General features: G+C 47.8%; 1 protein-coding gene across 10 annotated transcripts in view; it reads right to left on the bottom strand.

The window, feature by feature from the left end:
• Positions 1-14,042, bottom strand: part of LOC139266014 (traf2 and NCK-interacting protein kinase-like) — a 231,688-nt gene that overhangs the window by 37,034 nt on the left and 180,612 nt on the right. For all 10 annotated transcript variants that reach the window (XM_070883765.1, XM_070883761.1, XM_070883759.1 and 7 more), the window contains 2 exons: positions 4,360-4,562; positions 2,610-2,733 (listed from right to left, as the gene is read on the bottom strand). In XM_070883765.1, the coding sequence (XP_070739866.1) occupies positions 2,610-2,733; positions 4,360-4,562 (327 nt within the window). The remainder of the gene's footprint in view (positions 1-2,609; positions 2,734-4,359; positions 4,563-14,042) is intronic.

Genomic DNA, 14,042 nt, shown 5'->3' on the forward strand with positions numbered 1-14,042 from the left:
ACAAGGTGGGGGGCAGAGGGTGGGGGAAGAGGGGGCGGGATGTTGAAGGAAATTGGGGAGAACCCCAGTTCTGCCAGGATTTCACCTCAACCCAAGTGCCCCCTCAAATTCCAATTCATGTTCCAGAACTGCTCACCAACTGATGTTATTAAGTGTTTAGAGGGCCTCGAGAGGATGTGCCCACAGAGAGTGCCATATCCCTGCTCAGAAAGTACACAGACTCTTCCCACAATCATCCACCTCCATGACCCATGACCTCCACCACCTAGAATCTCCAGGTCAGCAGGTGCACTGGAGCATCATCACCTCCAAGCCACACACCATCCCGACCGAGACATATATCGGCCGTTCCTTCATCGTCGCTGGGTCAAAATCCTGGAACTCCCTTCCTAACAGCACTGTGGGAGCACCTTCACCACACGGACTGCAGCGGTTCAAGAAGACCCACCACCACCTTCTCAAGGGAAACTAGGGATGGGCAATAAATCCTGGCCTGGTCAGCAATGCCCATATCCCAAGAATGAATCATGTAAAAATGTTCCTGCATTGGCTTCTCGTGATCAGATCCCAGCACTGCCAAATATGCTGATCCGGTCAAGGCGAGACAGTTGGTGGAGGGGAAAATGTAAAGAAGCATAAACTGATGAGGTCACCTCACCCTACAGTGGACATGCCACGAGCCAGCTTTAGTACCAGGTTTCATGGCTACCAGGCCTGTTCATAAGATATTGTGATCAATTAAGATGAAGAATGTCTATCTGAGATTGTTCCATCTTTCATCCAGTTACAGCAAAGTTTCTACATTGTAGCTCACCTCCCAACCTCAGAAGACTACCAGCTTACTACCAGCCAACAAGGCACATCATTGGCCAGTCTGGTGGTGTGTGGCTGTACTGTGGATTTCGGGTCCAATCAGCCTTCACTCTTCTTCTTCTTAGGCAGTCCCTTGTATCGAGGATGACTTGCTTCCACACCAAAAAGGGATGAGTTCACAGGTTTCGATAAAGGACCTGATATTCCTGGTCCCGAACTACATGTTAAAGGGTGGAAGATGCCCGTGCGTGTATTTTTTAACGTGTGGTGGCCGTTGCACTCCAGCCACCACACGGGCTTGACAGAGCTAGGTCTTGGTCCAGTGTCAAGGATTAACCAAGACGACTGGAGATCAGCTCTGCTGCACGGGCCTAGTGTGCATACATATCACAGTGTGGGCTGGCCTGTGCTGCCCCAGGGCCCTTGGCCTCTGCTGGGCCCCGAACTCACGCCTCTCTTGAGCCCTGATCACGTCGCTCCACGATCACCCGCCGCTCCTTCCCCCCAACCTCGCTGCTCCTGCTGTACCTGCCCACACTCCAACCACCGATCTAGACATTGGTGACGTCCAATCCTCTTCACTGCCGTCAGCCTCTTGCACCAGCTTGCGCTGCTCCCTGAAGTGGTATGCCGCCACGCTGCTCCCGGGCCACTCGCCTTTTAAGGCCCTGACCTGCCGCAGATGTTCCCTCGCTGCTCGCCTCGCACCCACTTGGCCTTTGACTCTCAACCGTCGGAAAATAAACTTGCATTCATCTCCAATCTGGAGATTTGATAGGCGTGTTCAAAATCATGAACGGTTTTGTCAGAGCAAATAGAAAGAAACTGTTTTCAGTGGCGGGAGGGTTGGTAACCAAAGGACACACAGAGTTTAAGGTAACTGGCAAAAGAACCAGGGGTGAGATGAGGAGACATTAGGCTTTTTCAAGCAGCGGAGTTGTGATTTGGAACACGCTGCCTCAGATGGTTGTGGAAACCGATTCAATGATAATATTCAGGAGGGAATTGGATAAGTACTTGAGGGAAAAGTTTTTGTAGGGCTATGGGGAATGGGAGTGGGATTAATTGGTTAGCTCTTTCAAAGAGCCAGCATAGGCAAGATGGACTGAATGGCCTCCTTCGGTGCTGCGTGATTCCATGATTCTATGCATATGACCCTATGTTCTGAGGTGAAAGGTTACAATTTACAACAATTATTTTTCAATTCCAAATTGAGATGGCAGAAGCTCTCACTGTGGCTTTGGTAAAGAAACCCTTGAACAGTTTGTCCTGTCAATGCCCTGGGAGCCCCACATCTGGTCACCACATCTGGCCAGGCACACTGTCAGCCTTTTGCCTGTTGCAAAGAAGGACAGAACCTTCCATCAAAACAGATGTTGCTGGATAGTCTCGAGTAGCCCCACTGCAACACCTCAATCAATACCAGATATAGAAGGGCATTGCGGTTGCTAGAACTTGATTATGCCTTTGCCCTTTTTCCCACCCCCTTCCCTTCTTCATTGACTTTGTCTTATTCTTAAATCCTCTCTCTTCTCCTCCACCTCCACCCTTCCCCAATCCCAAACTCGAGGCCACCAACATACCATTTATTGAGTGACCACATCTTCTCTCTTACTCTTCTCAACCTTGCCGGTGTCCTGCATTAGGGGCCTGAGCCCTGACTTAACTTGCCTGATTTTTTAAATACACTGATGAAGAAGTGAAGGTTTGGCTCGGTCCTTACACAGAAATATCTACAAAGTTGCATTTTAATGATCTTTTTGTACAACACTTGCATTTATTGACTAGGCACGTACCTCTCGGATAATCAAGGTCCCATCTCCTGACGTGTTGTTGTAGTGATCGGATGACAGGGGTCCCTCACGCATGCCCACCATTGCCATGCTGTACTCCTCCCTGCCGCCTGGGGCGGCCGTCGGCCTGCAAGGCAAGGACCCAGGCTCAAGAGCAGCAAGTTCAATTGCAATTGATTCCATACCCGCTGAGCCAAAGTTCCACCAATGATAGAAGAAAGAGAGAGAGAAAAGGGCGGAGAGAGAGAGAAAAGGGCGGAGAGAGAGAGAAAAGGGCGGAGAGAGAGAGAAAAGGGCGGAGAGAGAGAGAAAAGGGCGGAGAGAGAGAGAAAGGGGCGGAGAGAGAGAGAAAGGGGCGGAGAGAGAGAGAAAGGGGCGGAGAGAGAGAGAAAGGGGCGGAGAGAGAGAAAGGGGCGGAGAGCGAGAAAGGGGCGGAGAGCGAGAAAGGGGCGGAGAGCGAGAAAGGGGCGGAGAGCGAGAAAGGGGCGGAGAGCGAGAAAGGGGCGGAGAGCGAGAAAGGGGCGGAGAGCGAGAAAGGGGCGGAGAGCGAGAAAGAAGAAAAAAAGAAGAAAAAAAAAGAGAGAAAGAGCTTGCATTTAAATAACACCTTTAGCAACGTCAGGACGTCCCGAAGTGCTTCACAGCCAATGACGTACTTTAAATGTAGTCACTGTTGTAATGTGGGAAATGTGGCAGCCAATTTACTGGGTACCAGGGCATTTTTTGAATTAAAGCTCTTTGCAACACGCAATTCACAAACACAAAAACAACCCCACTAAAATGTAAATGGGTCGCGCTTACTTTCTCGAACGGTACCGGCCTTTGAGCTCCTGTTTCACTGACGAGACTCTTTCCCTTTGAAGTGAGTGGTTTGGGCAGAAATGGGACCAGTGTGAAAACAAAGGACTTGCATTTCTATAGCGCCTTTCATGACCTCAGGACGTCCCAAAGCACATTATAGCCAATGAAGTATCTTTGAAGTGTAGTGACTGTTGAAATGTAGGAAACGTGGCAGCTAATTTGCACACAGCAAGCTCCCACAAACAGCAATGTGATAAATGACCAGATAATCTGTTTCAGTGATGTTGGTTGAGGGATAAATATTGTACACCTGGGAGAACTAGTCAGCTCATCTTCAAAAAGTGGCCGTGGGATCTTTTACGTCCACCTGAGGGGGCAGACAGGGGGTCTTGGTTTAACATCTCAGCTGAAAGATGGCACCTTGACAGTGCAGCGCTCTCTCAGTACTGCGCTGGGAGGGTCGGCCTAGATTTTGTGCCCAATTCTCTGAAGTGGGACTTGAACCCACAACCTTCGGACTCAGAGGCGAGTGTGCTACCCATTGAGCCACGGCTGAAACCATGTCCTATTTTCGCGACATGGAAGCTTCAGTACAATTTCGTTCTTATTCATCACTGACAAACTGGTTGCCCAAAAAAGCTTGCTTATGAACATAATGTCCATTTACAATGTTGAGCTTAAATATTTGATGGTTGGTTGGGTAAATTCACTGAATGGAGGACAGGAGAATCCCATGTTCAAATCTTATCTCATGGCATAACCACTTCAGGAGGGGTCATGTGAAGGTCAGATGTTTCCCTTTGCCCATGATTATTTAAGCGCGGGTCAAGTGCTCTCCACTCTGCTGCTCCAAGTCCCAGAACTGATCTTGAAGAATTCCCCAACTCTTTATCCATGACTGCATGGTCCATGCAGAGTTAACTGGACTAAGAATATTAAAGATTTTCCTTACATTATCCTGGGAATATCACTGACTGGCACGGTCCCATCCTGCGCCTCACTGTCTCCATCTTCCTCCTCCTCCTCCTCTTCTTCCTCTTCCTCGCTGCTCTCCGACTCCTCACTGGACGACGAGTAATCAGTGACTTTGATGGGAGGGCGGGCTGACTCGTCATTGCGTAGCTCCCGCAATTCTTTGGCCAAAGCCGTCAAGTCCTACGAGTTGCAACGAAAATATGTACAAATGAAACTCTTCGAAAAGGAAGGAGGTAAAGGTGCAATCAGCGATCACAAGAAACAAAACGCGACAAAGCAAAGCCGTGGCCATCATTGATGGAGAACTATTGCAAATGAGGTGAACGCTCCCTCGGGAATAGCTCGAAGCAAAGCATCAGGGAGTTGGCGTGAATGGGCTCATTAGAACCACAGACCAGCGACAGCTCCTCTTTGGGGAGGACAGCTCGTTTCAAGGTTTCCTCAACACTTGATCCAATTTACAAACCCAACTGATATTTTGGTAGCTTTTCTTTCGGACACATTTCCAAGAAGCCACTGTAGTTTGTCATTGAAGTAAGGCTGGTTAAAGTTTGAATGCCTACTGTATGGGCCGGGGGTGAAATGGGGTTTGTGGGGTCAGGGGGGGCAGTTAGAAAGGACGAGGGAAGCAACTAAACCATTTGCTTAGGAGAGAAAGAAAGGCCAATGCTCATGGTAGTTACTTGGGACACCCAGTCACCCCATGCTGCGTTTGGGGAAGGGCACTGATCAAGCAAGCTGCAGCTTTTGTACTGGAAATCTGTGTGTTCTCCAGTGTCCCACACTTCCAATGGGGTTAAAAGTTAACAAGGACTTGCTCCTTTGCAAACAACCCCCCCGTAACCAATACATTTTCCCTGTCCTTTGCATCTATTGGCAGAACTTGGAACCCAGTGTGCACGTAGTTCCAATGAAGATCATGCCAAAGAACTCATCAACAACCAACAATGGGGAAAATGCAGCCGAGTGGTTTCAAAGTTAATAGGACTATGCTGTTTAGTTACTCCATTAACCATGAGTCCCTGGATACATAGTCCTATGAACACAATCTCAAACGAGTCACTGTATGTTGGTATAAAGCTACTGCCAATACAAGTACCCAGGTTAGATTCAGATCTACAACCCTTCAGTTCAAAGTTGAACATAAGAACATAAGAAATAGGAGCAGGAGTAGGCCATACAGCCCCTCGAGCATGCTCTGCCATTTATGATCAGGTCATGGCTGATCTGATCATGGACTCAGGTCCACTTCCCTGCCTGCTCCCCATAACCCCTTATATCCCCTTATCGGTAAGCAACTGTCTATCGCTGTCTTAAATTTATTCAACGTCCCAGCTTCCACACAGCTCTCTGAGGCAGAAAATTCAACAGATTTACAACCCTCAGAGAAGAAATGCCTCCTCATCTCAGTTTTAAATGGGTGGCCCCTTATTCTAAGATCATGCCCTCTAGTTCTAGTCACCCCCATCAGTGGAAACATCTTCTCTGCATCCACTGTTTGAGTACGGAAGGCATGCTAAACCGCACCTGCACTGGAGGTCACCACATAACCATCACCAGCGGGAATTCGGGATGGTTTTTCATACCAGTTATCCCAGGACTGACCTGGTGAATGATATCATCTCCACTGCCACCCCGTCTGTCTGATATCAGCAATCTCAACACAGGTCGAGGATTGGACTTCGGGGAAAGGATTTTCAGTTTTCGGGGTTTTTCGGTGAAAACGGAAGCAATACGTGAAACTTACCGTTTTCGCTGCGCTACCGTTTTCAGGCCGAACTGTTGGGTTTTACGTTTCAGTAAGAGGGGCGTTGCACGAGGATTCGCGCGCAAAAACGCGAGTTTCGCCAAATTTAGTCCGGGGCCGGGAGCACTGCGACAGAGGCCTTTGGGAGGAGGGAAAAAAGATTCCAAAAAACATTTACAAGACACTTATCTACCTAATCGCTGAAAAAAAAAAATTATAAATAAAAACTTTAACTTACCTTTTTTGCAGGTTTTCATACTTACCGCTGCTGGCAGGGCTGCACCGACAGGTTTGACCTGTCGCTATTCTGGGCGCGGTGTACGTGTCGGGAGAGAATCGAAAATCCGACGGTAACGCAATCCGCGGCATAGCACGTTGGCGCACCTCTCCCCAGTGGTACATCCCATCGCCGCAAACAACGAGCCGAGGATCCCGCCCAGGCTTTGCGACCGGATTTTCGCCGCGGAGGCTCAAATCGCGGTGAAAACCCGGTCACAAACTTGTCAAAAATCCAGCCCAAGGACCTCCAATTCCATACATTTACCAGCTCAGCCACTGGGGAAGTTTGCACACAGTGCATGTTTGTGCAAGGTTCATCCTAGCTCAGTGGTAGAATGAGTGGAGGAATATCCATATGGATACAATACTGTGAGATTGCTTTCAACAATACCACTGTCTAGTCTGATCCATTCCCACTGATCCAACGTGATCCAAGTTGGAATCCCTCTAGGATGAAGGACAAGCCAATCACAATACCTTTGAGGCAAATGTGAGCTTGTCGCAATGAGGCATCGGGGGCAATCATCCAGGCTGACATTTCCCAGCGGAGTACGGAGTGAACACTGCACTGTTGGAGATGCCGTCTTTCGGTGGAGACTCAAACCAAGGCCCATCTGCCCTCTCAGATAGGCATTAAAAAAATTCCCATGGCATTATTTGAAGAGCAGGGGAGTTCTCCCCAGTGTCCTAGGCCAACATTTATCCCTCAACCACTATAATACATGATCTGATCATTATCACAATTGCTGTCTGTGGGAGCTTGCTGTGCACAAATTAACTGCCGTGTTTCTTACATTACAACAGTGACCACACTGCAAAATGTGCTTCATTGGCTGTAAAGTGCTTTGGGACGTCCAGAGGTTGTGAAAGGTGCTATATAAATGCAAATCTTTCTTTTTTTTAAATAAGCATTGCCTGTATCTTCAGGCTTCATGTGGGCAATTAAGTCATATGTTAGGATAGGTGGGGAATATTGGATACCCAACACCTCATTTAGATTGAGTTTAAGAACCCGCTGTGGATTCTAGTCAGATGACAGTTAACTAGGATTGATCTCGCTGGTGTTGTTCCCAATGGAGCCCATTTTCAGGCAGTTCGAGCTGATCTCATCCCAACTGAGGTCTTCACAGCTCCTTGGGATGCCTACAATTTACTGCTGGTTCTGACAGTACCAGTAAAGCAGCAACCTTTCCCAACTAACAGCCTCCGCACGCCGATTGAAAACTCTGCTGCCGTGTCCTAACTTGCACCACGTCCCATTCACCCATCACTCCTGTGCTTGCCGACCTACACTGGCTCCAGCTTGAGCAACACCTCGACTTTAAAGTTCTCATGCTGGTTTACAAATCCCTCTGTAGCCTCCTCCAGCCTTATAACCCTCCGAGATCTCCACGCTCCTCCAATTCTGGCCTCTTGCACATCCCTGATTTTAATTGCCCCACCATTGGTGGCCGTGCCTTCAACTGCCTGGGCCCCAAGCCCTGGAAATAGCTCCCAGCCTCTCTACCTCTCTACCTCTCGCTCCTCTTTTCAGACGCTCCTTAAAACCAGACCTCTTTGACCAAGCTTTTGGTCACCTGTCCTAATATCTACTTATGTGGCCCGGTGTCAAATTGTCGCTCCAGTGAGGCAACTTGGGACGTTTTGCTATGTGAAAGGTGCTATATAAATGCCAGTTACTGTTGTTCTAGGAGTCCAAGAGTAACACGCAGGAACTGAAATCCTGGTGTCTGCTCCAATTCATTTCAAAGCCAGTTCGAAAACTTCCAGCTTTGCCCCAAAAGAGTTTCAAACTCAAGCCACTTGAGAAGCTTGGGGCAAACAGGGCAAAGGTGGGTTTACAGCCTATCACAGCACGGACACAACCACACCCAGCATGCACTGCCTTAATGCCAGTGCAACACGTCACTAGGACAAGTAACCACTCACGCCAAACAGGAGCCTCAAGCCGCAATTGCTCACCGGAGCAGCAGCGTTAGCAAAGGATGTTGCGTTCGGCCTTTGAGCAATTGCACGGAATGGGGAGAGGATGGTGGGTGAATTCATGCACAATTTCAGCTACACAAGGGCGTCCGGAAGCGTTCATGGTCAAAGCAGATACAGCCTTGTTAGAACGGAACAGACCTTTTTGCCTCGCACACAAAACATGCAGATGTTCAGAAGCTCACATTTGCAAAGTGTTAGTCTTACCATTTCTCCCTACATTAGTGACCGATGGGCCAGCGTGGGGAGGGGGTCAGGGGCAGCGTGGGGAGAGGGGGAGAAAAAAAAACCAAAAGAAAATCTCAAACGGTTATTCTGCTAATCTCCATAATCCTTAGAGTAATCATCAATTCTCCAGATTAGCGAGGCCAATATTATCTGATCCCAGCTTCGAACTGTCTGAATTATAAAAGGATTACAGTTTGTCTCCAGCTAGTTGGGCCATTTAAGATAATTGGCAAAACTACCCAGAGGGAAGATGAGGAGACTTTTCTTTTTACACAACGAGTTATGATGATCTGGAATGCATTGCCTAGAAGAGTGGTGGGAATTAATCGTAACTTTCAAAAGAGAATTGGATAAATACTTTAAGGGAAAAAATGTACAGGGATGTGGGGAAAGAGAGTGGGACTAACTGGATCACTCTTTCAAAGAGTCGGCGGAGGAATGATGGGTCGAATGGCCTCCTTCTGTGTTGTATCATTCGATATAATGGATCTATTCATGGTAACCCTGAGTGTTGGTTAGTGCTGGATTGGTCCAAACTGCTGAGCAGAAGTTGAAGACACTCAAAGGTTCACAGAAGTTGACACAATGGAACGTTGTGTTTTCCAATCTTTACCCACAAATCGACGGGAATTTTGCTTCAAATTGAAAATGCCTGCACTGTTTCCTCATTGCTACCAAGTACGAGAACAAACTCCAAACACACACCGGGATAATTCTACCACCTCAGTAACCAAAACGTCCCATTCTGATGAAGAAGCTGACGATCGCCACAGCTTTGCAGCAAGACGGCTGATGTCCATCTTCCCCTCCCATTCCCAAAGCGTGGGTCAACGACATCCTCAAATTGGCTGCATACAGTGACAGCACAAGTCCCGGCCAGAATGGAGATGATTGGGTAATTACCCCGTCAATCACTGCTGTCAATGACTGAGATTGATTTTACGCACATCATTTGTATTGTGTAATATCTTCCACTGAATGCATTTTGCTGGGGAAATCACCATGCTTTTAAAGCAGGCGAGCTTGCTGTAGTTTCGGTCACGAGTTCTGTTTGGTGTAGTTCGTAGAGACTCTTTTAAATAGACTCTGTAGACTTTGCTAAGTAAATAGACCCTGTTTGCTGTAAAATAGACTGTCAGCTGTGAGTCCTGCTGCAAATCCCACCTGCTTCGAACTGACTGGTTTCAGTCGACATTCTGCTTAAAACTGTCAAGACGTGTTCCACATGGAACTAGATTCAGGTGTAGGACAGCACGGGGACACCTGGCAGCCACAAGCAGAGCAAGCGGCAATTCTGCATTGTGCTCACCACCAATGTAGCACTGGGCTTTCCATACTTGGATACAGTACAGGAAATAAGAGGAACAGAGTGTACGAGAATAGATTAGTGGGTAAAAGGGAACCCAAACTCTTTTATAAATATATAAATAGCAAATGGGTGGGACCGATTGGGGACCAAAAACATCTTTTTGAGGAGGCAGAAGGCATTAAGGTATTAAATTAGTAGTTTACATCTGTTGTTTTTAACTAAAGAGAATGCTGCCAATGTCACAGTAAAGGAGAGGGGGGGGGGGGAAAGAGGGGGCGAAGGAGCAGCAAGAGTTCATAGATTGATGTGATTGTGGCCTAGGAGAGGAGAGTATTCGGGGCCCAGAAGCAGCGAGGGCCCAGGGGCAGCACGGGCAGCCCACACTCTGATATGTGTACGCACTAGGTCCGTGCAGCAGAGCTGGTCTCCAGTCGTCTTGGTTAATCCTTGCTACTGGACCAAGACCTAGCTCTGTCGAGCCCGTGTGGTGGCTGGTGTGCAACGGCCACCACACGTTAAAAAAATCCACGCACAGGCATCTTCCACCCTTCAACATGTAGTTCAGGATCCGGAATATTAGATCCTTCATTGAAACACCTGTGAACTCATCCCTTTTCGGCGTGGAAGCAAGTCATCCTTGTTTCGAGGGACCGCCTATGATGACCTTGTTTCGAGGTACAGCCAGATTCTAGCTTTAGCTGGAAGTTCCTGAGCATAGTAACTGTGGGTCTTTTCTCTAACCTCTGCCCTCTCTGTCAAATTTAACACTGTTAAAATGGAGCCTGGTCATTGCAGCATGAAAAGAAGAGATAGCTAAATAAGCCACGAGTTACCACAGGCAGAGATTGGAATATAGAACTGAGCATTACCAACATAACCCAGCGACAGCTGTGTGAAAACGCTGGCCATTTCATTTCATTTGGTGCATCATATTTGCCTATACAATCAAACAGGATAACCTAGAAGGTTAAGCAGATGGAGTGAGATTAAGAGGGATGAGGAGGAGGCTTGTGTGGAGCGTTAAAGTCAGCATAGACCAGTTGGGCCGAATGGCCTGTTTTAGTGCATTCTATCTCATTCTGTGCGAAGATAGACAAAACCATGGCAGAATTGGAGGGGGCAGTTAATACAGAGGAGGACTGCGACAAAATACAAGACGGCATGAATGAACTTGCAGAATGGGTGTATAATCTCAAGGGCAATTAGGGATGAGTAATAAATGCTGGCCTTGCACGCAATGCCCACATCCCAGAACTAATTAAAAAAAATTGGCAAATGAATTTCAATATAGACAAGTGTGAGGTAGTGCATTTTGGTGGGTGGAATAAAGAGGCCACATGCAGCGTGGATAATAGGAGTCTAAATGGGACAGAGGAGTAAAAGGATCTGGGGATACAGGTGCACAAATCACTAAACATAGTGATGCATATTCACGAGGCCATAAAAAAGCAAACCAAGCACTCGGTTTCATTTCTAGAATTGAAAAGCAGAGAAGTTATGTTAACCTTATATCGAACCTTGGTTGGACCACACTTGAGTACTGTGCACAGTTCTGGTCACCATTTTATAGAAAGGATATAGAGGCACTAGAGAAGGTACAAAAAAAGATTTACTAGAATGATACCAGGACTGAGAGGTTATAACTATCAGGACAGATTGAAGAGGCTGAGGAACAATGTTCCCCCGAATGTTTTTTGGGTAGGTGATCCTTTTAAGGGGCTGCGCTGCCCATTCACAGTTTCGCGGAACTTAACACTGGAAAAGCTGGTCCTGGGCTGCTTGGCTTAGAGAGAATATCACTGAGGGGTGACCTGATAGAGGGTTTATAAAATTAGGACATTATGGTAGGGTTGGTGTAGAGAAGATGTTTTCACTTGTGGGGGAGACCAAAATTATGGGCCATAAATATAAGATAGTCACTAATAAATCCAATAGCGAATTCAGGAGGAACTTCTTGACCCAGAGAGTGGTGAGAATGTGGAACTCGCTGCCACAGGGAACGTTTGAGGCAGCTAGCATTGAACAAGAAGCTGAATAAATGCAGGAGAGAGAAAGGAATTGAAGGATATGTTGATCAGGTGAGATGGAAGGATGAGAGGAGGCTCGTGTGTAGCATAAACACCAGCACGGACCAGATGAGCCGAATGGCATGTTTCTGTGCTGTACATTCTATGCAATGGGGAAGGGGATATGGGATGGGGTGAGAGGGAGGGGTTGAGAGAGTCTACCTGCTCCTAGTCATTATCCAGTGACCAGTTCTGGAAAGTGTTTGTGAGGACAGGACTAGGGACTCGTAGACATGCCTTCCATGGTAAAATAGCCAGTTTTTACCCAGCCTCACACGTGAAGAACACCCACTTGGTGCGAACTACATGATGTGAATCTCGCCCAGTGTAATACTGGAGGGTTGCTGCAGTTGGTGGAACAAGAGCCCCCCAACCCTGCCCCGGGGAGGTGTCAAGCCTTCAGCGCAGGCTCGTGAAAAGGAAGAAAAGAGAGAGAAGAAAATGATTACAGGTGGTCAACGTTCAAACCACAGCAAGAGTGTTTGAAGTTCAGAATTGTGTTTTTACGGGAAAATAAAATAAAGTACACTATTAGGACAAGACGACTACTTCAAATCGAGAGTGCCTTTGCGATTCCTACATACAATAGATCTTTCGCTAATGATCTAGGGACATAGGAACAGGAGAAGGCCATTCAGCCCCTCGAATCTGTCTCGCCATTCAATCAGATCACGGTTGATCTGTATCTTAACTCCATTTACCCACCTTGGTTCCGCAACCTTTTATACCCTTACCCAGCAAAAATCAATTGAAGTTTTCAATTGACCCTCAGCCTCAACAGCTGTTTGGGGGAAGAGAGTTCCAGATTCCCACTGCCCTTTGTGTGAAGAAGTGCTTCCTGACATCACCCCTGAACGGCCTGGCTCTAATTTTAATGTTATGTTGACTTGTTCTCGACTCTCTACCACCCCACCAGAAGAAATAGTTTCTCTCGATCTATCTTATCAAATCCTTTGATCACCTTACACATCTCACTTCGACCAACCCTTAATCATCTATACTCGCTGATCGCGGTGGGAAGGGCGAGTTGTCTGCGGAGTGTAGTGGCTGTGCGGCCCCCGGCCTGCGAGCACCATCGGAGCAGGCCGGGGAGTGGAAGGAGCAGTGTGGCGGCACACCACTCCAGGGAGCAGCACATGCTGGAGCAGGAGAGCAACGGCAGTGAAGAGGGACGTTACCAGGATCCAGGTCGGTGATTGGAGCGTGGGCAGATACAGCAGGAGCGGCGAGGTCGGGGCAAAGGAGAGATTGTAGAGCGATGGGATCGGGGCCCAGGAGAGGCGCGAGTTCGGGGCTATGAAGAGGTGAGGGTCCAGGGGCAGCACAGGCCAGCCCACACTGCGATATGTGTGCACACTAGGTCCGTGCAGCAGAGCTGGTCTCCAGTCGTCTTGGTTAATCCTTGCTACTGGACCAAGATCTAGCTCTGTTAAGCCCGTGTAGTGGCTGGTGTACAACGGTCACCACATGTTAAAAAAATCCACGCACAGGCATCTTCCACCCTTCAACATGTAGTTCGGGAACTGGAATATTAGGTCCTTCATTGAAACACCTGTGAACTTATGATGTGGAAGCAAGTCATCCTCGATTCGAGGGACTGCCTTAGATGATGATACTCGAGGGAATATAACATCAGTCTGTGCCACCTGTTCCTCATAATTTAACCCCTTTACCCGGTATCGTTCTGGGGGCAGCACCTGCCAATGGTGATCTTAGGAGAAAATGCGGCGTTTCCCTTTAAGACAACTGGGTAGCGACTGCTTTGATTGAGAACTGGATTGAGCCCAGCTCATCACTGTAATATAGGACACATCCCATTCTAAATTTGGCCAGATTTAGATCTGAATTTTTGATCCTAAAAATAGAACACCAAGTAATTGAAAGACCCAATGGCCCTGAGGGGAATCTCATCGAACAACACCAAGCAACAGGAATCAAGGCCGAAGTGAGCACTGTGGAATAACTTGGGGCAGTGAGTTCACTTCAAAGATTCACACCCACCGGCTCTTGACTCTGAAGTTGAGGATTACAGCTGTTTGAAGCAGGGG

The sequence above is a fragment of the Pristiophorus japonicus genome, chromosome 6 (assembly GCF_044704955.1).
Source record: "Pristiophorus japonicus isolate sPriJap1 chromosome 6, sPriJap1.hap1, whole genome shotgun sequence".
NCBI lineage: Eukaryota > Metazoa > Chordata > Chondrichthyes > Pristiophoridae > Pristiophorus > Pristiophorus japonicus.